Here is a 20,520-nt window from a genome sequence, read left to right on the forward strand (position 1 = left end):
TTAAAAATCTCTTTTCCTCCATGTGATCAATATGCAATTACCCGTCATGATGTTGAGCTCTTCCCACCTCTTCCATCCATCTCCACTTCCATTTTGGTTTTGTGATCTGATCCCACCCCTTGAGATGAAGGAATGAGCCCTCTGTCTTTGGAGCATGAGCTCTCCAGGCTTGCCCTGGTTCCTCTGAGTGTCCGTGTCACCAGGGGAAAGCCAACCAGGCTGTTTTCCAGGGCTCTCCTTCACCCTTACTCACAACACAAAACCCTCAGTTGTCTACACTTGGAGGACACCCTCGTAGCAAAGGCAGCACTAGGAGCCTCTCCACCTCAGAGATGAGTGTCTCCAGACACTCTGATGTCTCCCCTCCCCACCTCCTGCCCTACCTGCACAGATTTTCTGAGATGCTGGGATTGAGGGAAGATGAAGAGAGAAAACTTCAGAAAGCTGCACCCAGAAGGCAGAGCCCAGACATAAAATGTTTAAGAAGGCAAGAAAAATATCCATAACCTTAGAAATGTCTATGCCAGATTGCTTTTCATTTTGGAAAAGGCCAAGTCCACCCATCTCTGTTGGCATTCCTCAGCATACTTTTTACCTCTATGTCACTTTAGGACACAGAAAGTCAACAAAGAACAAAGCTACAATTGAAGGAATGGGTTTTATTCATCCTTTCAACAATGTATTGGTTGATTACTCTGTATCAGGTAAAGCTCTAGGTGCTGGGACTAGAACTTCTGTCTCATCTGAGTTTATGTTTTCAATGGATGAGAGCAGAAGTTCTGCTGACTGGGACACACTAAGAAGACAGAGTGTGACCTGGGTGACTGGAGCGGAAGGGCAGGTGACTCATGTAGTTTGGGTACAGGTAAAGAAAGCTCTCTGAAGAGGCTCCTCCCACCTGCCTGGTCCAAAAGTCTCTACCCCATCCCCCTCTGGAAATAACAATTTCAAGCTCAGGAAAGCTAGATGTAACCCTTGAGACCATTGCCAAAATCTAAGTAAAACCTCTAGTAAAGATTTTAATACCCGATAAAGCAGATCTTCATCCCCAGTAGGCAACAGGGGAAGCTATTTAGGTTAAATACCTGATTTCAAGTTGTTGTTATTGCTATTGCTGCATTTTTTTTCTGTTGTGCCTGATAAAGGAGAGGAAAGCTGCAGTCTCTTGAAAACCATATGAGCAATAGTTTCCTGGAAGACAAAATCCCCAAAGACGTCTCTGAAACCGTCAGTCATATTCTGACTCATGTACATCTGCTGGGGGTGGGAGTTTGCTAAAAAGTTGTCAGGTAATTTAGTGATATGTATCCAAAGCCTTAAAAAAATACCTTTTCTTTGCATCTTTCCTTAATTATTTCCTTTAAATATATTCCTAGAAATGGAATTCACCTTGCAGTGAGGTTCACTGTAGCACTGTTTGTAAAAGTGAAAGGCTAACCACGTGCTAACTGCCCATCACAGGGAATTAATTATGTCTGCTGGGGCCCTGCACACCATCCCACAAGGAGGTGGCATGACTGATGAGAAACCTAAAGTGGGGGAACAGCAGGAACCAGTCTGCCCCACTGTGATTGATTTTTAACTGTTCCTATAAACACAAATGAGTCCAGTCAGTTAAACATCAAAATGTTCAGAATGATTATCCCTGGAGGAGTGAGAATACAAGAGATTTTCATTTTCCCTTCAGTATTCTCTTAATTTTTAAACATCACATGATATTTGAATGACTTTTTTTTCAGGTTAATTTTTAAAAGACAACAAAATAGTTGCCCAGAGAAACCCTCTCTCCTAAGTGCAGTCCCCACTCCAAAGTGGGTGGTAATTGCATTGCCGGGCACCCAGCAGGTGGCCCACCCTTTATTCAAGAGTCAGAGGTTACCTGGGGGTTAACTTGAGTCCATGGACCACAGTGAAGTCCTTGGGAAGGAGAGGGAGTCTCTCAGAGTACAGGCAAATGTGACTGTGAACTCCCCACACTGCAAGACTCCTGGGAGAAGCAGCGTTCTGTTCTGCTCCCCTTAGTCAAGGCCCCACCCCACCACCCAAGGTGTCCAAGGCCCCACCCTCGGTCCATTTATCCAGAGCCCCCTGACCCATCAGACAGTGGACTGTCCTCGAGCTATGAGTTGGGGAGGAGCGCCCTTGGGGCCCTCTGGGCCTGCTCCCTTCCACACCCCTGTCCTTGGTGTGGGGGCTGTTTCCTCCTCCAGCCCTCTCCTTCCCCCCATAGGAAGGATATCCTGGTCCCTCCACCATTCCTCTGTGACTCTCCTTTCCACCACTCCCAGAGACCTGGCCTGGGGAAGGAGAAACAAATTGTTTTTTTTCAAGATTAGGCTTTCCCTCTTCTACCACTGCTATACTCCCAAACAGAAAAATAAGCTTTACAAAATTCAGTATTTACCTGCATATTTCCCATGTACTTCTCTCTCCCCCTGCCTCATCTCACTGGTCCATGGAGAGTCTGCTCCCAATTCACATTCATGCCACAGCTTCATCAGAGTCTCAGCTTTGCCTGCAAACAGTCACAGAAACACACAATTGCATGAATTAGGTAATATCTTCAAAGGGCCCATTAACATATAAAGGTTTAGAATCATTAGCTTAGACCATGCCTATGAAGATGAACTAAAGGATTTGAAATCTTCAGCCTTAAAAAAGAAAAACCTGAAAGTAAGGAAATTTTCAATAAGTTAAACTTCCATCTCTGGAATCAAGTGTAACTATGATTCAGCTCTGAATGATAAGGTCAACCAAATGGGTGTGTTGTGGAGTCCAGGAAGGACAGACACCCACACTTTCCCTGAACACATAGATGGGGTCTAGGCTCTGTCCCAGGGGGTTAAATCTTACATTTCCATGAAGCCTATCACTATCAGCAAATGTATTTTTATTTAAGCTCCAATCTTATATTGCATGTGTCCCTTTCCCTGGCTCTGAGCTCCTTGAGAGCAAGTCCTATGGTTTTTTCATCTCTATCTCCAGAGCCTTCTTTTAAAAGATGGGCATTCCACCATTTATTTGTGCACCTCGGCCCTCAGCATCCCTGACACACTGCCCTGCACCTGCATCAACATCCCAGATCCCCCACAAGGCTTGCATCTTTGCATCTGCCATGGCATCTTGCAGCCCTGGGCCCTGCACTCAGCAGACCAGTTTATGTGGCTCCATCTGTGTCTGACTCCTTCCTTGCACATGGCTCTAAAACCACCCCAGCCCTTCTTCCCAGCACAGACCTGGGGGAGCTGGGTTGCGTATCTTTCCTGATATCCAGGTGCCTTCCATCCTTCTTTGCAGCTGTTTGCTCATTTTTCTGGATGCTTCTACACCTCCCAGGCCAGTCCTGTGATTCAGGTCATGCTCCTCTCACTCTGCCAGTGTGGGCAACAGAACTGCAGTGTTACATGGCTTTGGGCATTACATCCACAAATGGAGCCATTGTGCACAGCTGTATCTGTGTAAAACAAGAGTTCCCTGCCCACAGGATGTGGGGGCCCTCTCTGTAATTCTCTTTCATCTCCCATTCTTTCAGAAGTTTCATTCTTGCCCATGAGGACTTTTCTCTCATCTGTGGACATTAAAAGCTGGTTAGAAAGTTCTACTCAGTGCTGCCTGCATGTTAATGCTTCTAAATGGTCTCATTCTGATTCCTCTTGTTGTGAAACAAATGCCCGGGTGTCCCCCTTGCCCAAATTAACTATTGCAATCTGCCTGGCCATGCCTCAACCTCCCCAGACAAGGCCTGTCCTATACCATAATTAAAATTTACTGCATTCTTGGCTTTGTCATCTGGACCTTTCCATGTGATAAGAAGCACACAATTCTGAATTGTCTTCAAACTTCAAACTTCAATTATTCAGATGTGCTAGGGGAACAGGACAATTTTGAATGAATGAAGAGACTTTACAAAAAAGTAAGTAATGCATAAGGAGAGTGGTTAGATTTCAGAGTACCCCATTTCTGTCACAGGACACTCAGCCTCACACTGCAGTAGAGAATACAAGTAGCCCACCTTGTAGGAAATCAAGAAACACCCAGCATATCAGCTTCTTCATAGAGCAAGATGAAAACATTCTGCAGGGGGTGGCCCCTGTTTCTACTGTGAGCAAACCCCATAGTTATGCCCATGTGAACCACTGAACAGAAATCCCATCAGTCAGAGCAGTAATTTTCTGGGAGGCAAATTTAAATGCATGCTATCTTCTTTCTTACGAGATAACCAAACTAAAGGTTAACTTTCACTTACCAAAACCTTGCCACATCTCAGCCAGAGTGTCACCCTGTCTCTGCCTGCATCTCGCCTTCACTCTAGGCAAGGGTGCTTTTAAAAGCTTCTCCACTTAGAGATCAGAAGTATTAACATGCTCTGCAAGCCAAAATGAGCCCGAGAAACTACACACTTGCAAATATCTATTTTCAAAATGTTTACACCAAGGGAAATGTTAAGCCAGGTTCCCTAATTAGAACAAGTATCTGCATTGCGAGTAAGATGGGTTGTGACCACCAAGCAGAGAGGAAACCAAAGGCAAGATGACATGTGACAGGCTCCAGGTGAGCAAAGGGCAAGCCAGCCCACATCTCTTTTAGTTCTTTAGGCATTTAATCAACTGTAAAAGCTGCTGCCTGCTGCCTCTTCTCCCAGTGGTCTCTCTATTATCACTAAAATAATAATGACAAATTGGGAAAGGCACAGAAGACAGGCAAATGTGAAGCCAAGTGTTACAGATAGCAACAGGAGGTGACAGCCAGCAGCCCTCAGGCACCAGGAGGAGCCAGGATGGCACTGAGGGCCTCCTCCCCAGGGAAGCAAAATCAGCTACCTGCCTACCAGGAAGTGGGGATGAACCAAGGAGGCTGCAGGATGGTGCCAAAAGAATCCAACCCCAAGCTGAATCAGCCATAAAGGATCAGCCTTGCCTTGTTTCTGGTTGAGAAAGGACAAAGGCAAAGCCCTGCAATTACAGGGAAGGAGTTTTAAGATAGCAGCAGAGGCCTCCCACCTTGGGCTTCACTGGGACCGTTAAGGGAAACTGCCCTCTGCAGTCTGGCTCACCAGGATCACTTTTAGATACCACCACTGGACTAAGTATTCAGGCCTCAGCCCTCTGAAGCCATCCACCAGTCCCCTGACTTTGGGGTTGTAGATTCTTTCTAGCACCCAAATTCCAGAATCCTCTTTGTCTCATCAGCTCATAGGTTATCCTGCAGAAAATGATGCCAGAAAAAGACAAGTCCACCAAATGCTGGAACTCCCTGGGGCTCCAGCTTCTTAGGCACTGAATGTTTCATGTTTGCTTTTGTGACTTCATTCATTTCCATTGTTCCTAAAATTCCCCTCCCTGAAACTCTTTACCCAGACCACCAACTCCTGCTCATCTTTCATTTCTTCAGAGACCACCCTGCACACCATCCCTCCTCCCCCATCATGATTAGATGCCATACTGTGCACTCTGTTTCATCTTCATGACATTTATTCCTTCTATTCTTCAATAAATATTGAGCATCAACTAGTAACAGGTACAGAGGTAGGCACTGGGGATTCAGCCACAATCAAGAAAAAAATAGTCCATGCTATTGGTAGAGGGTATCATTGACATTGCATAACAGATATTTTATTACAATATTTGATATTTACATGCTAGGAAAGAAAAGTACCTTGAGCTATGAGGAAATGGTATGCAAAGAACCTGAGGTGAGGCAATTGGAGTTAAAGCACTACAAACAATTACACAAATGCTTTTTCTCCCCAGCTCCAACCCCTCCTGACAGTACACAGCCAAGGAGTCAGTGCCCTGGAACCTGCAGCTCACACCAGGGTGCAAGGGAGGAGGCAAGGGGGCCCCTGCAGAGGCCATCCTCAGCTAAGGAGGGGAGTCTAAACCTTGGCTTTCTCTGTCCTTCCTCCCCAACCATTCCACAATTCATTTCTCATAATTAATTTGACAAGTGAGAAAACTATTTTCAAAGTAAACAAAATAAATCAAAATGGTGCTAACTTCTCTCAGTAATGTCCTCCATCAATCACAGATGACTCAGGCTTTTTAAACAGAAAGACAGAACGAAAGCTTTAAACTCAACAGCTCTCCCAACTCTGTAGTATTAAGGTGTTGGAATTGATTTGTCATTAAAGAGAAAGCTACAAGTACTTTATATGCCTAGAAGGAGGGGAAAAAAATCAATGTTAAACTGCATAACTGGGAGAAGGGTGAGACAGAAGGGGGTAAATTCCTTATTGATTCAGGAAAAACAACAACAAAAATAAAAAAAAAGAGTTGAACACTCATTTAATCCCTCCGTGCTGCACAAGGCAAGGTGACAACACAGGAGAGGAATGCAAGTCTGCATGCCAGAAGTGTGAATTCATCAGCCACACACCCCGCCCCACTCCCTCCTCACACGCAAGGGGTGTGGAGGGAGCCTGTCTGCACCTGACTCTCACCAAGCGCAAAGGACGGGCTGGAGCTGCATTGTTTGCTGCAGAACCAAAACTCACCGAGGGGAAGTGGGAAAGGGACGATAGCAAGTTAGGTCCCCCGAGGAACAAAACAGAGCAGCTTGAACCTTCCAAGTCAGGAGTCAGGTGCTTGCCTCCACAGTACCATGAATAAAGCTTTGCTAAGCAAATTTAAAGTAAATATGGGCTCCCTAGTCTTTCTATAATAATAAAAAAGACAGTAACAGAAGTTGGTAAGGATGTGGAGAAATTGGAACCTTCATACATTGCTGCTGGGAATGTAAAATGGTGGAACTGCTTTGGAAAACCATTTGGCAGCTCCTTAGCTCTGAACAGAGATACCATATGACCCAGTATATGGTATATATCCAAGAGAATTGAAAACAATTGTTTATATAAATGTTTATATAAAAACTTACACATGAACGTTCATAGTAGCATTATTCATAACAGTCAAAAAGTGGAAACAAGTATCCATCAACTGATAAATAAACAAATTAAATGTGGCACTTCCATGTAATGGAATTTTATTCAGCATTAAAAAAAAAAACCCACCGAAGTACTGACCCTTGTCACTGTGGTGACCCTTGAAAACATTATCCTCAGCGGAAGAAAGCAGATGCAAAAGACCACATATTGTATGGTTCCATTTATAGGAAAAGTCCAACACAGGCAAATCCAGAATGTAGAAAGTAGATTAGTCATTAGCAGGGCTGGGGAAGGAAGGGTGGAGAGTGACTACCTTTGGGTGGAGAGGGACCAAGGGTGAATACTAAGGAGTACAGTTTTCTTTTGGAGGTAATGAACATCTTGGGATTAAAGCCATGGTACAACTTTAAGAATGTACAACTTTAAGAATATACGAAAACCACTGAGTTGTACACTTTGAAAGAGTGAATTTTATTATATGTGAATTGTATCTCAATAAAAAGAAAGAATATCTGTGATAGGAGCGGTTACCCTATTTGGCAGATGTATTTTCTCATCATCTTAAATATAAATAATGCAGCAAATACAAATAAGAGATCTGTTTAATAAAGCAAGTCCAATTTAGCCCAATTTAGCAACACCTTGAGGTGGATAGTTTAAAGTTAACTAAATGGACTTGGAAGTGATAAAGGTGAATTGCTTTTGAAGATTTTCAAGTACCAACCTTTTTTTACATTCTATATGGCTTCTAATCACTGTCCACATTAGGAAGCGTATGGGCTGAACTGTATCTCCCCCAAATTCTTCTGTTGGAGTCCTAATCCCTGTACCTGAGAATGTGACTGCATTTGAAGATAGGGTCTTTAATGAAGAGATAATGAAGGTAAAATGATGTCATATGAGAGGGCCCTAATCCAATATGACCAATGTCCTTACAAGAAGAGACTAGGGAACAGACAAGCAGAGAAGACCATATGAAGATACACAGAGAAGAAAATCATCTGTAAGTCAAAGAGAGAGAGGCCTCAGAAGAAATCAACCTTGTCAACATTTTGATCTTGGACTTCCAGCCTTCAGAAATGTGAAAAAATAAATATCTGCTGTTTAAGCCACCCATTCTGTGGTACTTTATGGCAGCCATAGTAAGCAAATATAGGAAGTATTAATGTATTAAATTCAGTATCTGACTCCCTTTAAATTATAATTATCATATGCTGAAGCATATAATAGAGAACTAGCAAAGAGTGAACCAACCACTACCAGGGTTTTTAATCCTATTTCCCTAAATCCTTAATGTAACATTGAACTCTACGGAGGCTTTTTTCTCCACAGAGGTAAAACTGAAATTCTTTCTAAGGCAATGGAATATTTTTTTAAAGCAGCTTGCAAATTCCACTGATGCACAGAAGGTAAACATTGGAAGATTACTGCCCAGAATTCTACAAACATGATGTCCGCAGGCTATTCTGCCTGGCGCCTTTGAGGAAATGAATTTTGTGAAACTTCAGTCATTGGGCTAATTCATGGGAGGATCATTTGCCTCATGACAGATGTTTAAGGCCAAGAGGTACAAAAGCAATAGCCTAATAACAAATCAAACTCAGAATTCTTGTCCCCCATGCAACTCCAGAGAATAAACTCCTTGAGGGTAAGGGCAGTGGGTGAGTAAAGTAATAAACACCTCTATGCTTCTTTTGAAAATCCCACCATTCCCAACACTTAACACAGGACCAGACCAAAAATAAATAAATAAATAAAATCTCAGCACATATTTTCACATTCACTTATTGATGACAAACATCAAAATAGCTGCCATTGTCCACACCAAGGAATCTGAATATTCTTAAACATATTTACTGGCCACTTATAACAAAGGCATTTAAAATATCTCAATGTTGTTTTTAACCTCTGTCAATCTGATAGGTTGAAAATGTTTAAATGTATGCACCTTGTAGCAGTATAATTCACAATAGCCAAAAAAATGTAAACAAACCAAATGACCATCAATGATGAATGGATAAACAAATTGTGATATATACATACAATGGAATATTATTCAGTCATAAAAAGAAGTAAAGTATGATACATGCTACAACTTAGAAGAACCTCAAAAATACTATGCTAAGTGAAAAAAGCCAGACACAAAAATCACATGTTGTGTGATTTATTTATTTGGCAAAATAAATATTTGACAGAATTGGCAAATCCAGAGACAGAAAGTAGATAGGGCAAGGGAGAAACCTGGAGTGACTATTTAATGGGTATTTTTCTTGGAGTAATGAAAATATTTGAAACTAGAGAGAACTGATAGTTGCACAGCATTGTGAATGCACTAAATCTCATTGAACTGTACACTTTAAAATGGTAACTGTATGTTATGTAAACTTCAACTCAAATTAAAAAAAAGCTATATCCCAGGTGCCTGGGTGGCTCAGTCGGTTGAACGTCCAACTTCGGCTCAGGTCATGATCTCACGGTTCGGTTCAGGAGTTCAAGCCCCACATTGGGCTCTGTGCTGACAGCTCAGAGCCTGGAGCCTGCCTTGGATGCTGTGTCTCCCTCTCTCTCTGACCCTTCCCTGCTCACACTCTATCTCTGTCTCTCAAAAATAAATAAACATTAAAAAAAATCCTTAAAAAAATTATACCCCCACCAGTGCAGGATACCTGCTCCCCCACACCTTCATCAACAACAAGGTATAATCTCCCACAGCCTTTAATTTGGAGCACATAAACAAAACCTTGGAGTTGTACATCCCCTTTGATGCAATTTCTAGTTATTGGAATTTATTCTAAGGCAATGGCTCCCAATTGAAGGCAACTTTTTCTCCCAGGGAACATTTGGCAATGTCTAGAGACATTTTTGGTTGTCACAACTGGAGAGCTGCTACTGGCATCTAGTAGAAAGAGACCAGAAATGCTGCTAAACATCCTACCTTGCACAGGACAGCTCCCCTCAAGAGACTGTCCAGGCCAAAGTGGCAATAGTGCCAGGGTTAAAAACCCTGTTCTAAGAAAATAATCAGACAAGCACACAGTGATACATGGGTACAAGTGTTCACTTTAGCATGTTCACTATTATCTTCATATAATAGTGAAAATGTATAAATAACTTAAATGTCTAGCAAGAGTAGCTAAATAGGCGCGCCTGAGTGGCTCAGTGCGTTAAGTGTATGACTCTTGATTTCCGCTCAGGTCGTGATCTCATGGTTCATGGGATTGAGCCCCACATTGGGCTCTGTGCTGACAGTGCAGAGCCTGCTGAGGATTCTTTCTCTCCCTCTCTCTCTTCCCCTCTCCTGTTCATTTGCGCACACTCATGCTCTCTCTCTCAAAATAAATAAATAAACCTTTATAAATAATAAATAATAAGAATAATTGCTTGGGTACCTGGATGGCTCAGTCAGTTAAGCCTCAGACTCCTGATTTCTGCTGAGGTCATGATCTCATGGTTCATGGGATTGAGCCCCACATCTGGTTCTGAGCTGACAGCACAAAGCCTGCTTGGGATTTTCTCTCCCTCTCTCTCATGCCCCTCCCATCCTGGCACACTTTCTCTGTCTCTCTCAAATAAAAAAAACAAAAAACAAAAAACATTTTTTTAAATAAATAAACATAATTGTTGACCAGTCAAAATGACACTACACATTTGACCACTCATTTCACATGTCAGTTGTGGGCAAAGTTGACTTGCTTTCTGTCTCAGCTGTATTCACAAATCTGTAGCTCCTAGAGCTCCTAGAGTCTGGCACATACCATGTGCTCAATGAATCTTGGATAGATGAATATATCTATGAACATCCATTAAATTTCAAAATTTCAAGAGGAAGTTTAGTACGATGAAACTACTTCCATTTCTAACAATTTTTCATAATGTTGCTTACAATATAATTTTGAAGACTGCTAACTGGACATGTTAGATGCTTTTATTGAACTGCTTTAGTTGTTCTGAAGGTCTAAATCCACTTAGCTCTTTGACATAAAGGACTTACCCAAATATATCCAAACCTACTTGTGAAATTCAAATGATAATGTTCAAGCACAGCCACAGGTGTTGGTGGGCCACTCCTGACCCAGTTATCGAGGATCTGTCTGCATTCAGGTATAATAAACAACAGGCTCTTTGATATCTATCCAGTAATTCTCCAGCGGCTGACATTGACTGGCTAAAGCCCCCGCGTGTGTGTCAGTAGGGGGAAGAAACAACCTAGTGTGTCAATGATTAATGGAAAAACAATCCACTAGCTTGCTATTTCCAAGCTACTGGAAAGCTACTTCTCTCTTAAAGGGTCTTAATAACAACAAACATCATTTTCTTTGACTCTCAGATTGGGAACAACAGAAGAGCAAACCCAGGAACAATTTTTCATTTGACACAACAGTTTCTTGTATATTGTTTTAGTTTCTCTATGTCACTTCTGTTCTCCATGATTCCTGCTTTGGAGCAGTTAAATAAGGAATGTCTACCAGAGTGCAGTCCTGTCTAGCCATACATAACATCGGCCTGGCAGGACTTGGATGAGAGGAAGACTGTGAAGGGAGAGGCTCCTCTCCCACCTGGCTGCCTCACCCATCTCAGAGACACTGTGGGTGGGAGATCCTGTGCCAGACAGAGGGACCTGCAGCCTCTCAGCTCCGGGCATGCCAGACTTGGGGTCCCAGGGCCAGGTCTTCTAGGTTTTTACAAAAAAAAAAAAAATGGAAATTCTGATTTTTATGTAAACTCCCATTCTTTTTTTCTCTTAGTTGCTAATTAGATTTTTTAAACACTGTGTAGGCAAAAAACAAACAAAAAAAACATCTGTAGGCCACCAGTTTTCAGTCTCAGCGTTTTACCTTAAGTTTGATGTTGACTTCAGATCTTTCTACTCCTAACAAGTCACCTGAATAAATTGCTATCCTAGGACCTTTTGGGCTTGAATTCATTTTCATTTTTATCTCCTGAGTTTCTTAACACACTCCAGGGCAGGAAGTGGGCCAGGGGTTTCTTAAGACCAAGTCATCGTCTTCTCTGGATCACTTCTGGTTTTGAAAGTCACATTAATTACACTCCCGAAAACAATTTTCCCCTCTAGTCAACTGGATAATAGAATTCCAGGCCCTATTCCTAGAAGAGGTGCTTAAGAAACCATTAGTAGATTATCATGATGTGGATTCCCTTACCTCACGTTACCCCAGATTCCAATAAAGATGGGGCAGCCAGTGTAGATCTAAAACAGCTTGGCAGAGCAGGAAATAAATGACTTCTCCTCTGAGCTTGGCACAGAGGAATGATGTGTTGGTCTAATAGCCACTGCAGATGCTGGCTATTGCCCAGACTGTTGTCCCTCCCCCAAATGCCTGAGGCCCCTGCTGTCCCTTGAATTCCTCCCCACCCCAAAGTTTCTTATACCAAGCACACGGAGAATGCTTCAGACTCCCTCTCCATTCAGGAGAGACTTCCAGGGCACTAAGTAACAAAATGAACCTCCCTTTAAGCTGGAGGAATTTGATATGATCGTTATACACGGTACACAGGAGCCAGTTCCATTCCCTGGAACAAGGTGGAATAAAGACCCATGACATCTGTCTTAAGCCATTTCTACTTTCTAACTTGAAGCATCCAACAATGAAGCAGAATGCTTTACAAGTGGTGAGCTCCCCATTACCAAAGGTATTCAAACATTAACTGTCTGCGCAGAAGTCTTTTTGACAGCACAGCCAAGTGAGAGGCTGGACCTATGGCCACTTAACCATTACTTTCAACAACAAAGCCTTACACTTGTACCATGTTTGTTGGAAATAAGTCTGTGTGCACATGCCATCTTTCTTTTAATCCTTACAAAAATTCTGAGAAGTTTTATAGCCTTTTTTACAGAGGAGTCTGAGCCTCCTACCGTGTATCTTTCCAGGAGATTCCTTTATGTTCATTGCTTAAGGCAAAGCTGTCTGAAAGGACAGAAATAGAGTCATCCTGGAGACCCAGGAGCAGAAACCTGGATTCAGCATGACCCTTGGAATGAGCAAAATCCCATTTTCATTCTTCAGTCATCCTGCTCAAGAACCAAATTCTTGGGAGTTTGACTGAGTATCTGTAGCAATTCACAGATATATCTCTGGGAAGACCCTCCCAAGATCACAGGAAAGGAGCCAATGATATCCTGATTTTACAGAGGAAGATTAAGTGGTTGGGCCCACAACTTGGCAAGACCAGGAATAACATGGTCCCCAAGCTGTCCTAACTCAGAAAAGGAGAATTGCTACCTTACTGGCCTGGACCCTCAGGACAGTCCCACAGGCTCATGTAGAGCTGAACCTCCACAGTGGAAGTACTATGACTTCTTTCTGCATAAAACAGGATGAGCCTTTATACACAGTAAAACACTTATTATTTTGCAACTTCCTTTTACCTTGTTGCAATTTCATTTTTTGTTTCCAATGCCAATCTAGGACCACTTTTGGTCCTACAAGTCAGACACTTTAATTTATGCCCACCATCCACAATTTCATCCAAAGTAACAAATTAACAACCTTGAAATGATTTGAAATGTAGCTATAGCTTTATCTTTAAAATAATAATAATAATAATAATAATAATGTTAGAACCATGGAAAAAATATATATATCCAAGTTGTGTGTGATAGCCTGAGCTTACATCACTGGTCCACGTCTGGGCCAGGAGAGAACAAGAAACCAGCAATGACCATCCCTCCAAAACTGCATCCAAGGAGAGAAGGAGCAACAGTTTGTCTTAGCAAAATCAGATGTTTCTCCAGTGACCTTAACCATCCATCCACAGATAGCCACACTGATTCTGGGGGAGGATATTTCATGGGAATACATGTATGACTCCTCATTTAAGAAAGCATATTATGATATGGAACCCAGACTGTGTTCCCTTCCCACCTTCTTCTCAAATCCCCACCTGCAGTGGGGAGACCAGATGCAGAGCAGACACTTAGAGATGAGTTTGGGGTCATGCTCAAAGTTCAGTGCAATGCTCAAGTAACTCATTAGTGATTGCCAAGTGAACAAGGAAACAACAAACCTTGAACTCAAAAATCCTCTTGGAGAATTTGAAAATATATCCCTTGAAAATGAGAGATTTCAAAAAGTCTTCAGAGTTGGGAACCCTGCTGACACACCCGCCCAGCACAGCTGTGGCCCAGGGTAATAAGGGGTGATCATCACCTAGGATCTAGGCTGCTTAATGGGGCTTGAGAGAGTGGCTTCCCAGTCAACGAGAGTGGGAGGCTTAATGAGTTAATGTTTCCAGAAGCTTTCCTGGTGCTCTAATGGGAGCAGCTTCACCACCTCCAAACAGCCTTTTATCTCCCAAAATAGTCTCTCTCTTCCTACCCCCTCCATCAGCTGGTCCTTCCAACCTCACCAAGACCACTGTCTCCAAGAGAAGAGGACCAGAGGCAGCAAGCTCACAGAACATGATGTATGAGCCTCCCAAGATCTCTGATCTTTTCTTCTTTTGCCTAATGTACCTTGGCTAATCTTGCCAAAAAGAATCATCAGTGGCACATGTGGCCCTGCTCTGATGCTATGCCATCTGAGGAGGCAGAGAAACCCTTCTGCTGGAAAATGAATGCAAATAAATTCTAATCATCACGAAGAGCTCAATTAGAGCCAAGTTCAGCACACTTCAGAGGTGTTGCTATTTTCTCCCTGGCTAACCCCACACAGCCTTTTCAAAGGGGTCTCTGACCTTGGGAGAAGCTTGGCAACAAGAGCTCCTCCAGGCAACTTTGTAACCAGACGGCAAACTTCCACCCATCTTTGATGTCTCCTACAAGCCAGAAAAGGGGAAAGGCTCCGTGCTACTAAAGATGTTTGAGTTTAGAACCACGTTTCTTCTCTTACATGCCCACAGCAACTCCATCGGGGTTAGGGAAGAACAGGGCTTGGTGAAGATGTGAGCATGGCACTGGTCTGAGGGGACCTGGGACCTAACAGCCCAGGAACATGTGACCACCTACAGAATGTCAGCTGCTCTGCCAAGCTGCTAGGAACTGACTCCTGTTTAAGTGACCCCAAGTAATGAGGGGTTGGAGCCTGGGAACTGGGGAAGTGAGGCAGGACAGGAAAACAGCCCAAATGCCAGGCAACATTTTGGGGGTTCAGATATGGACACCCACTACTCATCAACTGTGTGATCTTGGGGAAATTTAACAATCCTGCAGGTAGCTGCTATTGCTATCTCCAGTTTGTAAAGGAAACAATCCTCACATTGAGAGGAAAGGGCTTAGCACAGTACCAGGTACAAAGTGCAGAGTAAATGTTGACTAGCAATACCATGGTTTCTACTACTCTCAGTGACAGATATGCTAGAAAATGTGTGTAAAAGAGCTGGTGACCAGAAATTTTAGGAAAAACTGCATACATCTTCCTCTGGGAGTCTGACAAGGGACTTTTTCTGTAGGACTTCTCAGAGTCTTTTACATGTTAAAGGCCTGACTTTGAGAAACACTGAGTTAAATAAATTAACTTACATATTTGTTGCTACAAAGAATGCCTGTAAACATCAAGATACAAAAATATCATGAAGATCAAATTGAGAAATGCTGAACTTGCACATCTCAGCTCATCGTCCTCTCCCTTCAGTAAAATCCTACCATACATACTTCCCCAGGCACATGGAGACCTCACATAGCAAGCAGTGTACAGGAAGTGGGCAGACAGTGGGCAGAAGGGTCTGTCCAGTTCACTGTTCAGGTATTGGCTTCCTGTGTAGTTCATTTCCCTTCTTCTAGATGAAATCATTCCAGGCTGGAGGCCATTATTCATTTATCTTGCATTTTGCTTTTAGACTTAATAAGTTTTTAGTTTTGTTTTTAAATATTTAACCACATCTCCTCTTTTTTAATAAAAAACAAAAACTTGGAAATTGGACTGAGATGATTGGGTGGTTCATTCCGTGAATTCCGTTTCTATAAACTTTAAAAAAAAAAAAAAATTAGGTCAGTCAGTTCACTCTCCCAATATCTGCAGCTTCAGTGGAGAGCCTGCCTTTTTATTACAAAATCTAAATTAGGAAGTGCTTCTCTCCAGGAAGGAATTTTTCAAGATATGGGAGCAGGGCAGAGTCACCCCAGTGCAAGGAAAGCCCTAACTAGCAAAGTGAGCTACAGCCCCCCCCCCCCCCAGAATGTCACTTGCACTGTTTCTTGTGCAAGAAGAGGCCTTTGAGCTTGCCAGCTGGACTCAATCACTTCTAATTCATCATTCCAGTCCTGTCTTTCTAAACTTCCATGCTGGCCCAAAGTCCTGCTCCACCTCACTCACCAAGGATTTGGGGGTTTTCCAGTGGTTTCAAAAAAGACCCTTGAAACTTGGGACCATATCCTAAAGATGAAAAGTGGCAAAGCAGCATTTCCAGCCCCAATCCCTTGGCCTTTTAAACTGTCGCCCCTAGCAGAAAATCAGATTTATGCCCACATATGACTTTCCTGAGGATAATCTAGTGACAGTGGTATGGTAAAGGAGTACCCGGGCACTTGGGTGGCTCAGTCAGTTAAGTGCCAGAGTCCTGATCTCAGCTCAGGTAAGGATCACACAGTTGTGAAATTCAGTCCCACATTCTGGCTCCACACTGAGCATAGAGCCTGCTTGAGATTCTTCCTCCCCCTCCCTCTCTCCCTCTGCCCCTCCCTTGCTCTCTCTCTCTCTCAAATAAATTAACATTAAAAAAAAAAAAAGAAGAAGAACAAGGAGCCAGTGACAGTGGTGTGGTAAAGAAGGAGTCTCTGGGCACCTGGGTGGCTCAGTTGGTTAAGTGTCCAACTTTGGCTCAGGTCATGATCTCATAGTCCATGAGTTTGAGCCTCACATCAAGCTCTGTGCTGACAGCTCAGAGCCTGGAGCCTGCTTCAGATTCTGTCTGTCTCTCTCTCTCTCTCAAAAATAAATAAAACATTTAAAAAATTAAAAAAAAAAAAAGAGTCCCAATTGGCTTGTCCACTTTGTCCCAAGGTGGATAATATAGGGTCATTGTTTTATTTCCCTTATAGACCCCAGGATGCCTTCTTATAGTCAGGTCTGACCTAAGTGCAAGCCAATAAAAGGGTTAATAGTTCAGGCTTGAGAGTCTGTTTGAGAGTCTGGGCTTAATTTCCAGTTGTGTGACCCAAGGCAGGTGGCCTAACCTCACTGAGGCTCACTGAACCAGGTTCTCAGACAAAGAAGCTAACAACTGCCTCACAAGCCAACATGACAGTTCTTAGCTCAGTTCCTGAAACATAATTATTTAGCCAACATTCATTGAGGACTGAGTATCATCATCATTAGTAACTAAGGGGCATTTAACTGCCCAAAAGAAGATGAGGAGAAATAAAAGGTTTAGAATCAATCAAGAGAGAAACTAACATAAAAAGCATGTTGCTTTCAGGCTGGAGAGCCCCCTCAGAGACATTGCCTACCTCTATTCCGGCAAATGTGTGAAAAGAGGCAGGACAGGCAGGATTATTCCCATATTCCCCCACCACAGGCAGGAAAACCTGCTAGGGAAATGTGAAAGGATTTGCCCAAGCCACATGGTCAGACAGCAGAAAATCCAGGACTAAGGGTCCAGATCTTCCACCCAAATAGACTAAGTTATTTCCCACTAAAAACACTGAGCTCCATTCTTCAGAACCTTCTGAGAGGGCCAACTTTGTGACCAAGCAGCTCTGAAGGCAAGTTGACTAATGAAGAAAGACGTTGGGAAAGGCCAAAGGAATCTTGCACAAGTGGCCTTCAACCTAGCCCCATATCCTGGCCCCCAAAACTCTGCTGCTCATCAGTGTTAGAAGATTGGGGCACCTGGGTGGCTTGGTCGGTTAAGCGTCCGACTTCAGCTCAGGTCATGATCTCACGGTCCGTGAGTTCGAGCCCTGCATCGGGCTCTGTGCTGACAGCTCAGAGCCTGGAGCCTGTTTCAGATTCTGTGTCTCCCTCTCTCTCTGCCCCTCCCCTGTTCATGCTCTGTCTCTTTCTGTCTCAAAAATAAATAAACGTTAAAAAAAATTTTTTTTAAAGAAAATGAAATAAGATTTGCCCCCAAAACTTCCTGGTACCCTTTCCATCCGCTACCCAGAGGATAGGAGATCTGGAGCCAGTTCAGAAGCCCATTTTGTAAGAAAACTGATGATTTTTGAGAATGGGTTAAAAGGTAATTAAAAAAAAAACTTCAAAAGACAAAACAAAAATCAATGGTAGTAACTTAATATATAACAAGGCCCGTGTGAGTTTTGAGATTAAAAACAAAACATTTCTTAGAAATTTACTTGATATCTGAGGTTCTCCAGTGCAATTGCTATGGATTGCACCCTCATTACAGCTACACTCTCCAGAATATCAGAATCTCCTGGAATGTTTTTAAAAATTACCTATGCCTAAACAAACTCTAGACCAATTAATTCAGAATCTCAGGAGGAGTGTGGGGGCCTAAGTATAGGGTCATTTTTCTTGTTTTTTTAAGTACATGAAGTGATTCTAATGTTCAGCCAAGTGCTGAGAAATATCACCTAATGCTCTAGCTTGGTATCATTTTATTAAGCTGGCATGGAAATGGAACATAAAGGGGCTGAAACAATGCCCCTACATGTGTGGTCTCTAAAAATAGCTAGAGCAATGATGAGAGATTCAAACTCACATGCATTCATAACCAACATAAGTGACAAACCTGAAAAAATTCTGCCTTCATGTTCTAAGGAATTTATCCCTAGACTCTCTAGAAGCAAAAGTGCTGGATAGACATGAGATATTCAGACATTTCCACCATCTCCAAAATAGGATCTTCTGAGAGGCTCCTATATTCCCTGCCATTTCCATGCCCTTAAATCTTCAAAAATTGGATATGGAAGAAGATCCAATCTCTTTCCTTAAGCTAGTAGGTGCCCTAACACATGCTACAGAAAAATACATGTAGGCCAACATTTTTATTTTGGGGAAATGACTTAGCTTTAATACTGTCAATGTTTGCTTTAATATTCTCAGATCTTTCCTTATGAATTATGCAGTTAATTTCATAGTGTGGGCATATGTCTAACATTACTAGTTCCTATCAGTCTCCCCTTCAGAAAAGCTTTTCTGTATTGTGTTCTACAGAGCAGATTTCCACACTTCCCCTATGGCAGAATAACACCATCAGAAAATTAGTCATTACATTCCACAAAGTCAAGCAGAACCCTCCCCTGTCAACTGCTGAATAGTCAATTACAGTCTGGACATACACATTTTACACTGATTAAAAAAAGAATTACAGCCGTTGATTCTGCTTTTGAAATTAGGAGACAACACCTATTTAATATGGAATTACACAGACTTGGCTAAACAAAATGATTATTTAAAAGAAGAGAATATTGGATTTAGAGGAAAACTCTGTGACCAAAACAATGTGACTTCCCAAAAACAAGGAGTATGAAATCCCTTAGCCTTTCTAAACCCATATGATTGAAAGACACCAGGGAACCATAAACTCTAACCTATTATCAATACTATGTTGAAAAGCCAAAATGTTAACTTCCTCCAGCACTGGAGATTTGTCTCACTAGCAAATTTTAGATCTAAACACGAAGTCAAAAATATTTCTCCAATGACTGTGAGCATTTTACCAATGACAACAGATTTAAATGCATTTTAGATGCAATGACAGGGAATTAAATAGATTTCTAGTGCTATTAAGCTTAATATTACTTTAGAAAGTGTTACACTGTCTGCTCATCTTCCTTGGCAGCTCATTTGGTACCTTGTAAGCACTGAAGAAAAGTTAAGTGCTGGAGCACTTTATTAACGTACCAAAAGCCACATCACTGTTAGCATGCCTAACACATTCAGAAAGTTTTTTAAGAGATCTAAAATAAAACAGCATGTGAGTTCCTAAAAGCCTTGATGAAAAATATCACCAGCTATCACTAGAGAGCTGCATCTAGCTCAAGGGCCAACTATAAATTAGGGATACTTGATTTTGCAAGAACATTCACAAGAAACTACAATGTATTATGCTTCCCATGAAAATAATGCAAAGATTCTAATCTTTTTTAGTTTTTAATTGCTTGCTAAATTGGTCCAATTTCATTCAAAATGGATTTTAAAGAGCTACACACCAAGATTATTTCCAATATTTCAGTAAGAAAGCTGTCAGCCCACCTGGCCTGAAAGTAGTAAAAGCTAAACTCCCAAAGTATGCACACATGGTGAGCTCACACAGGCTCTTTAGTAAGGTAGGATATTATTTGTCAACCAGCCTTGACCTTACCCACACAAATAAGCCTAAATGCAGAATAAGTAAAGTTTGGCAATAAGTAAACCAAATTAGGCAATAAGTCTGGCAATAAGTAAACCAAATTAGGGTTGGCTGAGATTCTGGAATTTGTATGTTTTCAGTTGAAAGAGTTAATGCCCTGTGATATCACCCACCCCTATTTCCCTTTAGTTAAATATTCCAAAAATATTTTTATGGTCACATACCAACCATTCTAGTAAAGATTTCAACAGAAATGAGCTAAAGAAACTTGGAAATTTGAGCTGGTTACCAATTGGTTGCTAACAGAGTCCCTTACTTCCTTTAGAAATGGTTCCAACCGGTAAGATCCAAAAAGACTTCCAGTTTTAGTGAAGCTTGAATAACATGTATCAGATTTACCCTCCTGCCTTAACTGGGCAAAATAA

At 42.1% G+C, this 20,520-nt stretch overlaps 1 protein-coding gene across 1 annotated transcript in view; it reads right to left on the reverse strand.

The window, feature by feature from the left end:
• Positions 1-2,357: 2,357 nt before the first annotated feature.
• SHCBP1 (SHC binding and spindle associated 1) overlaps positions 2,358-20,520 on the reverse strand; it is a 58,739-nt gene continuing 40,576 nt past the window's right edge. Inside the window, exon 13 of the mRNA XM_049621728.1 lies at positions 2,358-2,515. Coding sequence (XP_049477685.1) covers positions 2,394-2,515 — 122 coding nt within the window. The 3' untranslated portion in view covers positions 2,358-2,393. The remainder of the gene's footprint in view (positions 2,516-20,520) is intronic.

This window comes from Panthera uncia (genome assembly GCF_023721935.1).
Source record: "Panthera uncia isolate 11264 chromosome E2 unlocalized genomic scaffold, Puncia_PCG_1.0 HiC_scaffold_19, whole genome shotgun sequence".
NCBI classification, from domain to species: domain Eukaryota; kingdom Metazoa; phylum Chordata; class Mammalia; order Carnivora; family Felidae; genus Panthera; species Panthera uncia.